Here is an 18,079-nt window from a genome sequence, read left to right on the forward strand (position 1 = left end):
CCATCATGGACGGGCACTTCAGCTCGTTAATTACAATGAATTCATATTTTTATTTTTCTTCTTCTTGTCCCTTTTGTGTTTTTTCTTTTTCGTCTTCTACTTCATCTTCCAATTGTGACCTCTTTTCTACTTCTTGACATGGCTGGTTTGCCCTATCTTTACAAGGCCGTGTATGCCCTCCACCTTTCACCACTTTCCTTCTCCAAATTACAGCACAGTTTTCTTTTTTTTCTGATTCACTTGTTTCTTTATTTCCTCTTCATTATTTTTTTTCTTATTTTTCTTCTTTCTCTCCTTCCTTCTTTTTATGCAGCACACTTGGAATTATTTTTTGTTGATTGCTAATTTGATTGTTATGTTACGATATCTGATTTAAGTCATTCCTTCTTAAGTTGGGGTCAGTAGCTCATAGAGCTCATAACCACATTATTTCAGGCCTGATATTTGACTTTAACTATTTGTACAGGAATTTGGAATTTCTTCAGGATGCCAGGGCGAAGTCACCTTGATGTGAAAGGCACCATGGGATCTTTAAAGTACATCAACTAACACTAGCAGATGGGACACCCAGGTTACCCAGCGAGCACACTGATGTTGACCCAATGTTCCGATCTTTACCACTGTGTTACATCCATCCGATGGACAGCACACTTTGCGATGCAGTGACCCACCTGCGAAGCACCAATCAGACAGTTTATCATTGGGTTGGGTGTCAAACATAGTCCAGACAGCTCAAAGGCAAGTGTGCAACCTCTCCACCATTTTTAATGCCCTTGCAAGAAACTTCAATTCAGGAGGAGGCCATTGGTCCCATTAAAGTCTGCACTTGCATTGTCAACTTATGATTGTTTGTCTGTGCTTTATCCTTCTGAAATGCTTAGCATCAAGCAAGGAAACAGTGCAAATCATGTTTTTTTTTTAATATGACTGCCCGGCATTTGAACTATTGAAGGCGCAGAATCAGAGTGGACATGCTAACAATGCTTCACCACTGAGTCTGGTAAAATGTGTCATCCTAATGTCATTATGACAAGTATTTATCATAAGTATGTTTTTTTTATTTATTGCTGTGGCTCATATTATATTCTGAGTTTTATTAGCCTTGATATTTCTGAAGGGAAGGAAGGAAGGAAGGTGTGTGTGTGTGTGTGTGTGTGTGTGTGTGTGTGTGTGTGTGTGTGTGTGTGTGTGTGTGTGTGTGTGTGTGCGTGCGTGTGCGTTCGTGCGTGCGTGTGTGCGCGCATGCATATGTGTGTATTTTTTTCCAAATTTCCAGATGACACTAAGCATTGGGGTAAAGGATAGCAGAGAGGGGTATATTGGTTTGTATGTAGCCTATGGCTGCTTGGCTGCATCATTTTATGGGGGGGGGGGGGCGCAGCTGTGCCGCTGATGCAATGCCCCTATTACCAGTCAGCTGGCACTCATTTTGCTAACTTCAGAAGGATGATTGACTGCGTCAACCCACCTGGTGATAATTCAACGAAACGACAGGAATTTGAATTCAAGAACCTAAGATCTTAAGCTAGCTACCTTAACTATTAAGCCAATGCTTGGCTGCAGGATGGAATAGAGGTACACACATTCGCCGCTAAGCTGTCTCGCCTGAGCTCGAATCTTGGCCCAGCTATAAATTGTCATCCTGGTGTTTCACAGGAAGGGTGATTCATCAATGTGTGTGTTTTCCCTTGGATGGACATTAAACTGGGCGTCCTGTCTGCCGGTATTTATTGGTCGACGTTAAAGACCTCATGATGTCCTTTGAGAAGAGTAGGCAAGCTATTGCCAGCACCATGGCCAAATTCCAAATTCCTGCCATAACTACTGCTAGGAATGCAATGGCAATGGTCAGTGTTTATCCATTCATCACCGTACAACCACCTTCGCCCCTTACCCCCTTCCCCACCACTCTCCCTAAAAATATAAATAAATAAAAATATTTATAGTTATAATAATAATTTTGAAATCTTTTAATTTAAACATCTATTTTATTTGCATACATTACACCTGCTCCATTGCCCAGTGCGATTGTTTGTAGCTTGACCGATTAATTTAATCTGGTGTTAGTGGAACACAGGCATTATTGGCCTAATGGCCTCCTCATGTGTCAAAGTTCGTTATTCCTTGTTTATGAGTCTGCATACAGAACTACTTTAATATAGATCATGCATTCTCAGATGGAACATAATCTATATAACCCCAGCGATACTCTGCAATGAAAACGGAATGAGTAAGACTGCACTGGTTCTCAGAAGTACTGTAACCTATAAACTCCAAATTGGCTCTTCATTGTTAAATGATCTGTCTCGTTTTCTTTGAAACTGTCGATTCAAAAAACAACCTTATTGTTGTTGGACACCTCTACTTCTCACTAATCTATTTCCTCACTTCTTCCTTTAACTCTTCTAACTTCATATCTTCTTCCTTTGACCATCTTCTTATTCTGGCTCCTCTTCCTTTCACTCCTCCTCCTTCGTATGCAGTACAAAGCTGCAGGTAATATCATTGGCTGAGGGTGTAGTGCCCCCATTACCAATATACTGGTACTCATTTTGCTGACCTCCAAGGGATGACAGGCTGAGTCAATCCCACCTGGTGTTAATTCAACGGTGAAAAGGGCTCAAACTCAGGACCATAAGATCCCAAGCCAGCCACTCTACCCGCTAAGCCAACACCATGCTTTTCCTTCTGCTCTTTTTATTTTTTTTAAATTTCTTCTTCTTCTGGCCCTTTCCATCATATAGCTTTATTTTATGATTTTTTTTTCTTTGGTGGTGTAATGGTACATATTAATTGATGCTATTTTGTCATTTATACCCAGTTAACCCTTTATCTTACCACATGAAAAACTTTTAAAATCTTAACCATAAATGTTGAACTTTTGTCTAAAATTTATTTTGTGCTTATTTTAGAATCTACCTTTCGCTATCCCTATGCACATTGAATGATAGGTTTCCCACGCTGTGAATTGCATTATTAATCTGTTATTGTTGCATTTTTGACATAAATTGCTTGGTTTTATTTCCGAGCAGAATTTTTGTATCATGTACAACATGAAACACATCATCAATTAGATTTGTTTTTAAACAGTCTCCACTATTGAATGCTTAATAACATGGTGTGTTCTCTCGAATGCAAGTCGATGAAGGGTAAAAATGCTTTTAAAATTGCAAATATTGACTTTCTGACCCATGCTAGTTCAGAATTTTGTTTGTTTCCTCCATTTCTGAGAATTTTATGAAACTAGCTGTGTTTCTTTGTTTCATTATAAATCTGTAGCTTTGGTTCATATCATATAATACCATGCAATACCCACAGAGTCTATCATTATTTGCTGCTGCAAAATTAACAAGTATTCTTTTTACATCATCATTTTGAAATTGGCACACTTGCCATGTCCTTTCTTCTCCTTGGTTTTATTAGCAATCCATTTTGAATGACACACGATCGACAATGCTTTCTTGGGTAACTACCAGTAAATATCCTCTGTTAATGTTGCAGCTTATGGTGCTGCTTGATAGGCTTCATGCAAGAACTAAAAACCAACTTTCGATTAATAATCACTTTGTTATTGACAATGAGGAAAACTTGAACAGCACATGATTGCTTTTGTATATATATATATATATATTTTTTTTTTGCAATCATTGTTTATTTTGGCAAACGAGCATTTGTGTCATTTGCATTTTAAGCATAAGCATTGCATCTGAAAACGAATGAGTGCGTCATGATGGGATTTCCAATAAATACAGCTAGCTTTTTTACTCTCTACTCCTCTCTTTCATTATCTATCGGTCGAAGGAGAAGAGAATTCTTGCAGAAATTTTTCTGTAAGGTTCACTTGGCTGCACCTGGATGGGTTTGAGGGTAGCGGAGTAGCGGCTGAAACCCGAATCCTCTCCAGGTTCCTCCTGATGACTTAATCTTTGCTCTTTACTTCTTTGGGTTCCTTCTTGGTCTTTCGTTTCATTACGAATGACTTTCAGAGGGGCTGTAATCAACCTGCCCTGCCTGTTGTGGCTTACAGATGGTGCCATTCTACACTTCCTGGATTACTGGAATGTCCTGTGAAATAGCAGGGCAAATTCAGATTTGAAATAAATGTTACATCTATAAGCAGCACTCCACACATCACATTTGAGTCTATTTACATATGACATATAAAAAGGTGGGAGAATAAGTGACTTTTAGGATACAGTTTGAATAATACGATTCACATAAAGGTAAAATGCAATGCTTAAAATGGTTAGCAGTTACCCTTGGAAAGTTCAAATGTTTTGACTACATTTTACACATCGTGAAGTGTATTGGATTTTGTGAAGCAACGATAGCAAAGCCCTCCCACCTTCTTCTTCAGCAATCTTCCGTTCACTCCTGCTATTTCATGTTAGCTAAGCTTGGGCTAAGTCTAATGCCTCCTCCTTTCTCTCCCTGCAGTGCTGAACAAGGGCCAGTGTGTGACCAAGTACTACCGTTGGATGCAGCGTGCTGGGGGCTATGTGTGGCTCCAGTCTGTTGCCACGATTGCAGTTAACACGAAGGCTTCAGGGGAAAAGTCTGTTATCTGGATAAACTATGTACTCAGGTAAAGCTTCACACTATTTTTCGTTTGTAAATAATGATATTGAAGCTAAAAATAGCAAAGCAGCCAATTATTGGTCAAAATAACACAAAAGGTTTTTATGGTGTCCTGAATTGTCAAATTAAAATTCCTCAAAAAACAAAGGACCTATAATGCAATGAATGCAAGGTGGATGAAATGGATTGTTTCAATTACTCTGTTCAGAAAGGTCAATTGTTCATGCTGTTACTTGACTGGTTCATTGCCCATAATACGTTTGACTATTTGGTTTTGCAGTAACCATGAACGACGTGGTTGTCTATTAGACATACAACAAGTGACACCAGAACGCAAGAGGTCTTCTGAGTCATCGGAACCTTCAGACTCAGACTTTGACTCACGGGAAAGTTCAGGTGAGACTGAATACTGCACTGTTACATTTGTTCTTTTATGTGTAACTAATTTAGTTTGACCAAACTTTAGTAATGACTTATACAGGATGTGCATAGTTAGTGTTTAAGTATAAATATCTGCCATATCTAACTAAAATAAAGCAATTCTCTGCATGTGTATGAACGTCTGATCATGATAGAATCAAAAACAGTTGGGCCAATCTCCAACAAATTTTGCATACTTGCTCATGTTCCCCAAGGTCAGGTTATGGGCATTAATTCCCCACCCCCCTCCCCCCCCCGGCGAGTGTATGGAGTTTACCAATGCAAAAGTGGAAAAAAAATATTGACTCATTTCTTTCCACCATTTTGCCCCTCTCCCCCCCCCCCCCCACACCTTATCAAGTGGAAGAGGAGGCAGGCTTTGCCTTCTCTCTCCAATTCCTTGGAACTCCAATTACTATTTTATATCATACCACAATATACCGAAGATACCGAGCATAGTGGCGTGCGCCTGTAATCCGGCTAATCGGAGGCTTGGGTTGGAGGATCGCTTGAGGACGGGAGCTCAGCGCTGGGCCACGCTATGAGAGGGTGTAGGGCATCCCGGAATCATGGCGAAACCCAATCCTTATCCCTGTGTCGCAATAGGCGACCAGGGTTGCGTCAGGAAGGGCATCCGGCGTAAAACCTATGCCAAATCAGTATGCGGATCATAACGAATGATCCGCTGTGGCGACCCCTAACGGGAGCAGCCGAAAGATGAACAGCAACAACCATAATATACCGAAGGGCATCTACAGAAACCATAATACATAATATATTTTTCAAAGGGAAGGATTTTGTCCCTTGTCACAATTAAATATGGAGCTTACTTTCTTAAGCCACATATTTAATTTCCTTCATTTTCACCTCCTCTGGTGCCTCATTCCTTTACTTTTCTTAAGTAAGCCATGTAAGTTTGGCTCACTGTAAGTAATCACAAGAAATTAGTTTTTGACTCGCACTTCTCTATCAAGCAGTACAGCAAATACAACCCCAACAATGCTGGACCGAGAACATGACCGGAAGACGTTACTGTTAAATTTTCACCTCCTCTGTTGCCTTTTCATCTTTGCTCATGACTCCACCCTTTGCCGTACCATCTGTCATCTCTCAGACCGTCAAGCAGCAGCTTCTTCGCTCACTGCAGATCTGGGTAAAATCACAAACTGGTCCAACACGTGGAACATGTCTTTCATTCCGGACAAATCTCACACTCTCACTATGTCTCTTCGAAAGGACCGTTTAGAAAACCCCCCCATCCACTTTCTCAACAATCCTCTGGAAGAAGTCTTTTCTTTCAAGTTTATGGGTCTCACTATCTGCCATGATCTTTCCTGGGAAAGCCACATTTCAAACCTCGCCTCCAAAGCCAGTCGCCGACTGGGAATCCTCTGTCGTGCAGTCTTTCCTCAGCCCACCTGAGCTCCTGACCACAATCGAAGCTTTCGTCAGCAGCCTGATGGAGTACTGCTCTCTCCTCTGGGGTGGTGCTCCTGCCTTTCACCTTTCTAGCCTTCACGCTGTGGAAACCAAGGCATTTCGGATCATTGGCAGCTCCCGCAATGAGGCTGAGTCTTTGGGCCTCTCACTCTCTCACCGCAGGCAGGTCGGTGGTCTTTCTGTCTTCTACTGTCTCCTTTCCAGTCTCGCCCCCCCCCCTCCCCCGCTGTTTCTGCGATTTGTCTGCACCATATTTCTGCAGGCTGCTCAAGGTCAAGGTCGTTAAAACTACCAAAATCACGAATCACTGTTCACCTTCTCTCTTTCATTCCTCTTTTTTCCCGTCTTTGGAATAAACTCCCTCAATCTGTTCAATCCCATTCTTCCTTCCAGGCCTTCAAAACAGCTGTTCACCACCACCTCTTATCGTCCCCCATCCAAATCCTCGATCTTTTCTACCCCCGTTAATCCACCCCAAACCCACCTCCTTCAAATTCCCTGCTTTCCTTCCTGAAAGTCCCTGTAGTGTCCATCTTGTATTCCCCATGTTCCCTACCCTATCCCTCTCCCTTCCACAGATCTCCTAATGTCTCTGTTCCCCACTGTTTTGTCCTTCCCTCTCCCACCCCTCTTGTCTCATGCCCCCCCCCCACCCTTGCTGTGCGTTGTGTGTTAGCTCTCATACGAGCCTCGACAAGGCATACAAAAAAAAAGGAATCTGCCTGGGAAGTGGGAAGGAGTTCTGAAACCAATATACCACAATGCTCCTTGACAAGCTTCCAACCTGTAAATATCTTGTATCAGGTGTCCACAGACAAGATACCAACAGATGCATGAGGATTGACCTCAAATATAATGTAATGTCCATCCATTGTTATCAGAACCTCACACGCTGATTGTTCAGTACCCACCAAAAACTTGTCTTACTTGCATAGTGACTTCACCAACTATTTTAGTTGGCAATTTATGAATAACATGAACCAGTTGTGCTTGATCCCTGGTATTCATAGCAATACCTGATTTGTGGACCTTCGATAGATCTCCTTTTTTAACCCACATGTATAACGCTTGGAATTCCTCCACTGACAGGTAAGGAAATTGTGTTCTTTGCGACAACAATAGCACAGCTTCCACTTTTTATTTTGGTTTGATGGTGTGTGACTGATCAGAATATGATTTAGGGTGAATCCTCTTACCCGTGGACATGAAATGGTTTATGAATGTACATTTTTGACATCGTTGAATGTCCTTTGCTGGTACTCGTGGCTACACTGCACTGCAGATCCTGAGAACTGTGTGTCGCTGATACCAATGGTTTGTTGAAATCCAAAGTCTTGCAGTCCAAAGTGCTGTCAGCAAATGTTTGTGGATTGACTCATCATTAATATCTGCAACCAAATGGTCCTTCAACATTCCTGACAGTGTTGGGCTGAAGTCACAGTATTTCACCGAGTCTTCAAAATTCAGCAACCTTGCTCGAGGCAGATTCACTTTCTTTATGAATGTAAATGCTGAACTTGCAACATTGCTCAATGAAAGATGACTTGGGGTTATCCTGTTGTTCTAAAGTCAAACAAGTTTATTGACAATCTTCACTCACAGCTTGGAAGTGGTAACTAAACTCTGTACTTGTGAGAACTATTTGCACCAACCACATTGAACAGTATGCCTCAATGTTTCATGGTCATCGTCAATGTCGTTTTGCCTCAAAATTTTTCCAAAATCTTTCCGAGTACAGAAGCATGCATCTGCTTATAGGTGGCCATCATGACAATGTTAAGTACAAGCATTAATAAAGAAATTTACCGAATATCCTCGTCGTTGAATATGTTGTGTTGTAGTGGCCAACAAATCAGTAACCAGACAACAAAACTTCTTATTCAAGCAATAGCAACTCACACAGTGTGGGCCTTGCCACACGACAACACCCTGTTTTTAAGAGGCACCTGCCCGGGAAGTGACATCACGGCTCTTGACAACATATACAACACATTATTATATGTTTACCTCACATTATTATACTGAGCGATCACATGAAACCTTTACATTTTAGAACTGGAGGGGGAGCACTCGGTAGAGTGCAAAACCTCCGCCGCCAATACTGCTGGGTCACTTAAGTGAACCTGATATCCTATTCATTGTAGGTCAAAACGGATCAGACTCTACTTAACCACGATTGAATAAACTAAACTAGATCGACGCGCATGTAGAAATGCGCAAAAAGAAAATCGAAATTTTTTTGAAAAAAAAGTTGCAAAATTTGTTTTTTTTTTCTCTAACAAATTTTTTTTCGGGGGGGGGGGTTGGAAATCACTTAAAACATGTAGAAATGCAAAAAAAAAAAATTCAAATCTTTTTCAAATAAAATCGAAATTTTTTTGAAAAAAAGTTGCAAAATTTTCTAAGTTTTTTTTTTTTTGGACCAAGTCCAAAATCGAATGGCATGATCCTTGGACCATACCTAATCCCCCCACCAAGTTTCGTCGAAATCCGTCCAGGAGTTTTTCCGTAATACTGTTCACAAACAAACAAACAGACGGGTGAAAACAGTAACCTTCGTCCATCTTCGATGGCGGAGGTTAATAAGCCTAACTTCCAAATGAGGTAATATTTGAAGTGGTTTTCTGCATATTCTGAAGCAACTCAAAAAATTTATCAGAACAGATTTTTATTTTTTGGTTTTCGTTGCAAGTGTCGACGCAAACGTGCTTTCGCGAATCTAGCAAAAAATAGAATATCGTCTTGATGTTCTCCGAGTAATGAAGGGTGCTCAAGTTGAAGTGGTCATAATTGAATTAACAAGTTAGCAAGTTAGATTAGCAAATTAAATCCTGTGTGGGGCACAGGATGCAAGGGTGCTTGATTAGCAAATTAAACTTGTCAAAGATGGTGTTTCACTTGTAGTGGAGCAGATAACAGCAATTTTTGAGAGGAATCGTGCAAATGATGATACAAGCATCAAATTTGGCACAATTGTTCTCCAGGTGATTCTAATCAAATCTGCCTGATTGGCCATTTGAAAATCCAAGATGGTGGCCATTTTTCAAGATGGCCATCAAGTTCGCCTCCCGAAGTTGACTTTTTGCTTAGAAGTATTTGTAGTTGTCCGATTTGCATGATTTAGGTGTGGATTCCTATGTTTCAAGCCTGCTGGAGTGGATTTTCCTGTTTTTAAAGCCCCCTGACACACACTTTTTCTGATTTTGCACCACTTTAATGATTGTCATATGAAGCGAAGGCCTTTCTGCAACCGGGCCCTGGCTAGTAAATGTTAAAAGTTATGCATACCATGCGAATGTTCCTCCAGCTGCTACTGTCCACATATGCAGCTGCAGAGTTCTGTGCAGGGGAGCCCTGACTGAAAGCACTTGCATCTCCAGTTGCAACCTTTCTTACAGGAACACTTGGTCAGTTCCTGACAGCTGGCTGCAATAGGGGGTAGTGTTGTCCAACATATCTGCCACGTCTCTCCTTTCTGTGTCCATCCCCATTCAGCGGGACTGCTCGTGTCTGGACTGGAGATGGTTGCCTGGCCCCAGATGATCCCAGCCTGAAAGGCCGCATGCTTTGCATGTTCTCTGAGGGCTGCCTGTGTTGGTGGAATTGAGTTGTACGGCTTCTGCTTGCGGGCAAAGAGATCTAGTCTTGCTCCATCCACACCAGTGGCTGCGCTTGATCTGTCATACATGAGGACAACAAATCTCTCCAGCCTCTGCAGGTCAAGATCACGAATCGATGTTAGATGCTGGCTGAGATTGGTGAATGTTTCAGAAACATCAAAGATGTTCCAAGTCTGCCATGCAGTTTTCTTCCCTTTACCGCGGAAGGCAGACACGACATCACATCCAGTGAACGCATGGAAGTATGGGATCCCTCTAGCTTTCTCAGGCCCTATTGCAGAAACTACCTCATGGACTGGAATCCATCGCGCCTTGGCTCCTTGGCCAAAGGCAATCCACATGTTCTCAAGACCTAGTTCCTGTAAGGATGGCAGTACAGATATTGCTATGACTATTACGTCCGTGTCATTAGCCTAAATGATAATGGACTTGCTACCATCCGTCGTTGCAATCCTGGCGTGTACAAATATTCGAGTGTCAGCTTCTTCATGACAACATGGAGACACAGCATCCAGTGACTTCCTTGTGTTGCTAATGGGATCTTCTCCTTTTGTGACAATGACTGTGCTTGTCGTCTGTGCTTCACACATCTTTTCCGCAAGGAAGTGAAACAGCTCAGTCTTGTTGCTGTCATCTCGAAGAAAGCGTCTCCAGTTACTTGGGGTATTACTGGTTCCTGTCACTCTTCTGATTCCTTGCCACCTTTTCGACCTTGCCTCGGACTTCAGACTTGACTTCTTGTACACATCAAACACTACGTCCACCCTCTCGTACCTGGCACCGTAGGATTCCACCTTTGGGATGATGTCTTCTTTAGCATAGTCATCAAATATCTTTGAAGTGTGTGGAGGTAGGGCATTGATAAGTGCTGAGCCATCAATGATGACTGCATTTCCCCTTGGTTCTCTGTCTGGGATGTTCACTTGCGCTTCAAGAATTTCAGCCAGCTGTGACTTCTGACATGTATGAAGCTTGCCGCTGTCACTGAGAGATGCAGGGTGTGACTGATTCTCATGCTTGAGTAATTCTTGCAAGTCACACTGCCTGTTCTGGCATGAGATGAACAGTCGTGAGAACAGCTGACAGTCGTCTTTCAGGACTTGGGTTTCCTTGGGTTTCGCAAAGAAAACATTCTTGTGTTTTGCTTCTTGGACCTTTCATGGGATCTTACTTCTGCTGCCCTCATCACGAGCACCTGCAGGGATTGATCTTTTTCAGCTCTGTGTAACTTTGTGTTGTTAAATAGAAGCCTGCAACTTTCATGATATCGTGCCTTGTTTTGTCTCAAGGTTTCCTCCATCCCACCACCTTTGTCAAGTCTTGCAGGGCCTAGCTTGAATTGTAGTGCATTGAGTGAGTGAAACAGAGGAATATACCCATCATCTCCTCTTTTGGTAGGATTGGCCTGGGGGGACTTTAGATCTTCTTTCTTAACCTCCTGACAGAGGCAACACTTGGTTCAGACAGTGTTCCATGATTTACCAGTAGAACTCACGTCCATGGCCAGTATGATGTTCAGGGTCGAGGGTTTATCCTTTTATCACCCTGTACATGTATAATGGACACTTTCCTGTTTGGGATACAACAAGGTTTATGCATCTGCCCTACACCTAGTCCAATCGTTCATCCAGTGTCATAAGTCCCGTGCAATTTGTACACCATCCAGATAACTAAAACCCCGTTATCCTTGGCTCGGCTCTCCCGCGCTGGCACGTCCTGTTGATTCAGGTGCGGCTGCCGAACTGATCCGGGGTTGATTAGGCAACATTTGGTACACTAGTAAGTTGTTGCAGTATGATGCCAACATACAATTCCTACTTTGCTAACACTGAACCCCATGCTGAGTTTCACAGCAGTGATGTCATCAATGTGCCTTGGTAGTGCCTGACAATCACTCCTTAAAGAAATTCTTACTTGGCGATGAACTGGAAATGTTGATTAAAGGACAGGTAAGTGGCCTGGATTCAATCAGCACATCTGTTTCATCAACTTCGTGCACTTCGAAAATTTGGAGCGAGATGTGCTCCATCACATGCAGAGACCTGTGTGCTACCCTCATCTAGTTTAGCCCACGAGGCAACACGGTTTACCAGGGTGTGGCCGATGCCATGCACTAGCAACTTCTTGGAGCCATAGATAAGAGTTGGGCCAGTAATGAGGACCAATGCCAGTAATCCTTCCAAGGGATGTGGCTGACTGCTGAAACATAGGTCCTACCTCTAACACTACACCCCATGCATAATTACCTACTACTACATACATGTTAAGTCATGCAAACGTATGAAAATCATAAACAAATGTGCAAAATCAGAAAAAGTGTGTGTCGGGGGCTTTAAAAACAGGAAAATCCACTCCAGCAGGCTTGAAAACATAGGAATCCACACTAAGATCATGCAAATCGGACAACTACAAATACTTCTAAGCAAAAAGTCAACTTCGGGAGGCGAACTTGGCCGCCATCTTGGATTTTCAAATGGCCAATCAGGCAGATTTGATCAGAAAGCCCTGCAGAACAGAAATGCCAAATTTGATGCTTGTATCATAATTTGCACGATTTTTCTACTATCTACTACACTATTGAGGGTGGAGGGAGGAGCCTGATTGCTTTTGTAATTTATTGAACAGTGTCAAAAATATCCCTGAGTTCTTTGACTTGTCATAATGTATCACAATTACCCCCCCCCCCCCAACAACTGCAATGTATGATGATAACAATGGGTAATAGAGTGTATACTACACCGCTTTTACAATCCAAACATGGATAGCTGCATAAACCGTTTCAAAATTGCACTCGAGTGGCCAAAGTTCCTGTTGGGTCGGCCATGTGTGAATTTTTGTATGTACTTTAAACCATGTATGTATGTATGTATGTATGTATGTATGTATGTACTTCAAGCAGCCAAACCAATTGGAACTGGGGGCCATTTGCAAAGGTGAGGCCTAATAAACTGCCAAGTTAAACTTGTGAAGAATGTCTGGACTCTCGTTATCGCGCTCAATGAATCTGCAGTTCAATGTGGGGAGAAGCCGAAAATAACTGAAACAAGAATGTGAAAACTCCTCAAAGACCACAATCAATGGAGAGGGTTAGTGTTGGGGTTAGTATTTGTTTTAGTAACCCAAATAATAATTACCCTCACCAGAGGAGAGGGTATTGCATTTGGGTCCGTTTTGTTTGTTTGTCCATACAGACATGAGTGTTTTTCTATGCAACTGCTTGTTGGATTGAGACCAAATTTTCACCATACGTGTGACTACCCATGTAGAATGTTTGAGCAATAATTATGACATTTTCAGTCACATGGTGTGGTAGCCATTTTGGAAAAATAAAAAAATAAAAATTTCCTATATTTCTGAAACCACACCAAGTAAAAAATTGAAACTTGGCACATGGCAAGAACTCCACATGGGGAATAAGAGTGATTTTTTTTTATGATGTCATAATTGCATAAATAAAATGCTACATACAATCAGAATGAAAATTTTTGATTGTCATCTCAGGACAAATTGGTCCACAGAAAAAAATTGATGGTGTCATCGGTCACGTGGTTTGGCAGTCATATTGTTTGTTTTGTTTTTGTTTTTAACCTTCAGACATCTTTGAAACGGTTGTACAGATCAAGGCAAAACTTTACAAGTATGACCACCTATCCATGAGGAACAAAACGTTCACAACCTATGATGCCTTGCTCACATGGTTTGGCAGCCATATTGGATTTACCCAAAAACCCATAAAAATGCTCTTCTCCAGAACGGCTGGAGAGAACGAGGGGAAATGTCACAGAAATGTTCTCCAAGCCTTGGGGATACCAGGGTATTCACGAATAATTGACAGGTCACATAATGTGGCAGCCATATTGGTTTGAGCGAAAAATCTTAAAAACATTATTTCTCTCAAACCACCCCATCGACATAAAACTTCACAGTTATAATCTAGTATTTATGGGGAATATCGGTTTTAAATTTCAACCTGATCAGATACATGGTCTGGCAGCTAGAATTTTTATTTTCTTGATCTGGGTTATTTTTTATATTATTTTTTGTTTGAATAAGGTTCACTTGGCTGCACCTGGATGGGTTTGAGGGTAGAGGAGTAGCAGCTAAAACCCAAATCCTATCCAGGTTCCTCCTGATGATTAACTTCATCTTTGCTTTTTTTTCTTGTTTGGGTTCCTTCTGGTTACTCCAATGCAAGACTGTACCTATTTGGTCTTCCATTTGATTTGAATTCGATTTATTTTAATCCCATTCTAGATTCAATTGAATAATAATAATAATAATAATCGTTATGGGTCAGTGTCAATGGCCCGATCAAAGCGGGGTTGCATCAAAGTGGGACATCTTGGTACCCGGTCATCACTGCCAGCAGTTATGAAGTGGCAGTTCTAGTTATGTCTATTTTTAATTCTGTAACACACCAGTGCACAAACTCTGCACAAAATAAGTCCTTGCAAGGGTCTGCAATCTCTGATTGCTCTTTTTCTTCTTTGTTTTATTTTAAAATACGTTTGACTCCACAGGGGAAAGCATTGTTGCAGCACAGGCGATGCCAATCATCAGAATAGGCATATTTCGCCAGGTATGTTATAAATGCTAACCTAACTATCCTGGCTGACCTCACCCTGTTGATTGTCCTAGTATTGCTTGGCCGATTGAAGCAATTAATGCAAACATGACTGCAGAGTCCAATCTGACCTTATGCCAAATTACACACATGATAAATGTTTTTGTGAATGAAGATTTTTGGTGTCATCAAACTGAATGATTTGAGGGATTATAAAATGAGTATATTCAAAAGCTAAGTCTATCCAGACAAATTTGAATGGTATATTTAAACCTTGAAAGCATGGCCTGAGCCTATAGTTTGTGATTTGAGCTGAGCTGAGAACTCCTCCACTCTATCATTTCACTTTTTTGCAAGTTTATACCTCTTCCCCCTCCCCAGGTTAAAACTGTTCACTGTATCTGTTTAATTGCTGGAGATGGAATCATCACATCTTAAGTGGCACTGATGGAAAGTATCATTCATATGATCTCAGCAATTTTAAAGACATCAAGTTATCCATCTCAGCAAATGCTGCATTGCACATTTGTATTATATGCTGCACAAAAATAAGCAATTCCTAATTGTTGGACCTGTGGTTACAACAGTGAAAACCTTTGCAGATTGTTAGCAATTGCATTTAAACGCATATGAAGTGCGAGCAGAATTTTGTTTTCACAGAGCCGGTCATGCCATAAACCATGTTAATCAAACACCTGCAATGATTCTGATGAATTGCAGACATTGGTTTCGTGTTTTCTCCAGAAGTTTGTCCTGTTATTGCAGAGCCCATGTTCGCATTTGTTCGACAGTCCCTGGGCTTTTTCATTCATTAAAACAAGGAGATGATTGTTCATGCTCGGTGACACTTTGTTGATACAATTCAACTTAACGATTGAAACTTGTTGGGGAGAAAGTGATGATCTTTTGTGCAGTGTAGACATGAGACAGAACATCCTTGAAACTATCTTATTGGCAAATATAGCAAGAGCACATTAAATAAGAATGTGATCACTGGAATTTGTGTTTTCCAATACTTTGCTATTAAATAACTTGGTGGGATAATGAAAGCAGTTTTTTTATTTATCCATTTTGAATTTTCAGAGGGTGCCTCCATCTTATGGTTCTCAAAAAATATAAACATTCCAAACCAATTTTGAATTTGAAATGTAACGTCCGTCAGTGGGGTTTTTTTTTCCTCGTGAGTTTCAAACAAATCCAATACAAGGCTATTTTGGCCTTTTTAATGGCACCCTTGCTGTCATGTCTGAGGTTTGAAGCAAAATGTATTGATAAATAATGAGAATCTAAAGAACAATTGTCTGGAAATTATAACTCTTCATTTTTGGCTCTTTTCAGGAGATGAACAACAGTTGCAAAAAGTACACTGCAACAGCTACACCAGGCGAAGTGGCCAGTCACCAGGGACAGCCAAGCAAGCTGACCACTTGGTTTTTGACCATGAGGACACCAGCTCTCATGTGGATGAAGACTTTGAGGAATCCATTGAGTCTCGAGGTAATAGTTCTGCTCCAAGAAGCCCCAATGCCACAGTTTCTGCATGGACGCCAGAACCTGTTAAATTGGAGCGACTGTCTGAGACTGGGCGTTGTCGACAAAGACGTGGAATGAGAAAAAGGCCCACAAAGAGGAGAAAACAGCCACATGAAGGTATTTTGGATCAACTTACAACACAAAACTCTCAGAATGATGCAGGATGCCTTGATTGCGTCAAAACTGAGACCGTGGACTCTTTGGCATTTGAACCCAGTAACAACCTTTGGGATTACCCACCAAACCGTGAAATAACATGTGTGGAATCATCATTCCTCAACTGTGACAACGATGTGGTTTCTGGAGGCAGGAACATGAATTCTACTCTTGTGGGACCTTATTCAGGTTGCATGCTGCCAAGATTGCATGTCACTATCCCAGACTCTGTGCTTACTCCTCCAGGACCAGACAGTGCTACCAGTCAAAGTTCACTTTTTGTTCCATCTCCTGGCCTTTCTGCTCTTCAAACGTCTCTTGCACCCACAGACCCACTCTCACCTCCACTCTCGGCCTCACCACGTGATGTGAAGCTTGCACCTCTTGCCCTCCCTGCCAGCCCACCCTCTGCACTCGATGGGATCTCCAGGCCACTTCCCTTGACGTTGGCTTCCAACATCACACCTTTGCGAGCAGCATATACAGCTGGAACAATCAGGTATGCCCCTGCTGATCCAGCGACATATGGTCGTGTTGGGGAATCTGAGGATAATCCAAGATTTAGCCATATGGTTCCAACTTCTACTTGTAACATAGAAGGAAAGGCTCATTTGGGCTTGCTCTACCAGCACATGCCACCTCTAGGTGTTCAACCCCCTTTCACAGGGCCTGTTTTGGGCTCTACAAACCTCCAGCATCTGCCAGTGTTTCCTTCAAATGAAACCTTCCTTCCTGGGTTTTCCTTTCCACTGTACGGAAACGGAGGTGGAAGTGGACCTCTTCAAAATGATGGTGTCGTTCCCCTATCAGGAGATTGAATAACCACCCGTGGAGTGATTAAAAGGTTGACCTGAGCTCTTGAAGTACATTCATCCTCAAGCCACCACCATGGTAGAGGCTGTTGAATGACTACCACTCTCTTTAATGTAATTTTGTTGCATTCCAGGACTGTGCACCTCTGGTGTTCATCTCTGGAAGACACATGGAAAGCCTTCATTTGGCCACTTCATAAGGGACATAATTTTTTATTTATGAAATATTTTGACATTTTTCACAAATCCGACTACTCCCACTTCTTTGGTCACACAAGTCACCAAGGCTTATCATTATGGAAATGGTTTGGAATCTTCCTTCAATTTGTGATCATTCGAGAAGTTTAAAGAAGAGAAAAAGTTTGGTCTTGGCTCAAGTGAGATTCCAACAAGAAAAACACCACATGGCAGGGTGATGCATGCTCAGAGATCAGCTACTTTTGCAACCATTTCTTTCCCACACAGTCAGAAATTCCAGAGAAACTTTAAGTTCCAACAGTGCGTTTGATGTTACATTCTGTATATAATTGTCTTGAGATTGTGCCAAGACCGGTAAGAAACTGTTTTGTGTGTTGTGAGAAGTTATTTTTGTTTCCGTTTGAACGGAAGTGCAATGCAGATTGTTTACGGTGAACTGCCTCCGACAAAGGACGCATGTGAGGCTGATTGGTTATGCAGCCAGAATTATATAACTAATAATGTCAGCTACAAATGTGAAGGATATAAAGTAGACAATGAAAGAAGGTTTATATAATGTATGTATGTTTACAGCACTCAGTGAAACTGACAACGCCAATTGTCTTATGTTTGATTTGAGAGATAACATTTTTGTATGCAAGCAAAGCTTAATTTCTTACTTCTCTCGATTTGTCTTTGTTAATTAATAGGGAACCACTTACAGAAGCGGCAAGTTTATTTTCACATGCATGTCTCAGAATCCTATTTTGCATGGCACA

The 18,079-nt window shown here is 41.6% G+C and overlaps 1 protein-coding gene across 1 annotated transcript in view; it reads left to right on the forward strand.

The window, feature by feature from the left end:
• LOC147031407 (neuronal PAS domain-containing protein 3-like) overlaps nt 1–18,073 on the forward strand; it is a 160,484-nt gene extending 142,411 nt beyond the window's left edge. The window contains exons 8-10 of the mRNA XM_085862600.1: nt 4,438–4,585; nt 4,859–4,974; nt 15,961–18,073. Coding sequence (XP_085718726.1) covers nt 4,438–4,585; nt 4,859–4,974; nt 15,961–17,129 — 1,433 coding nt within the window. The 3' untranslated portion in view covers nt 17,130–18,073. The remainder of the gene's footprint in view (nt 1–4,437; nt 4,586–4,858; nt 4,975–15,960) is intronic.
• Nucleotides 18,074–18,079: the final 6 nt, after the last annotated feature.

This window comes from Eptatretus burgeri, chromosome 2 (assembly GCF_056783735.1).
Source record: "Eptatretus burgeri isolate ZD-2024b chromosome 2, Ebu_testis_v1, whole genome shotgun sequence".
Classification (NCBI taxonomy): domain Eukaryota; kingdom Metazoa; phylum Chordata; class Myxini; order Myxiniformes; family Myxinidae; genus Eptatretus; species Eptatretus burgeri.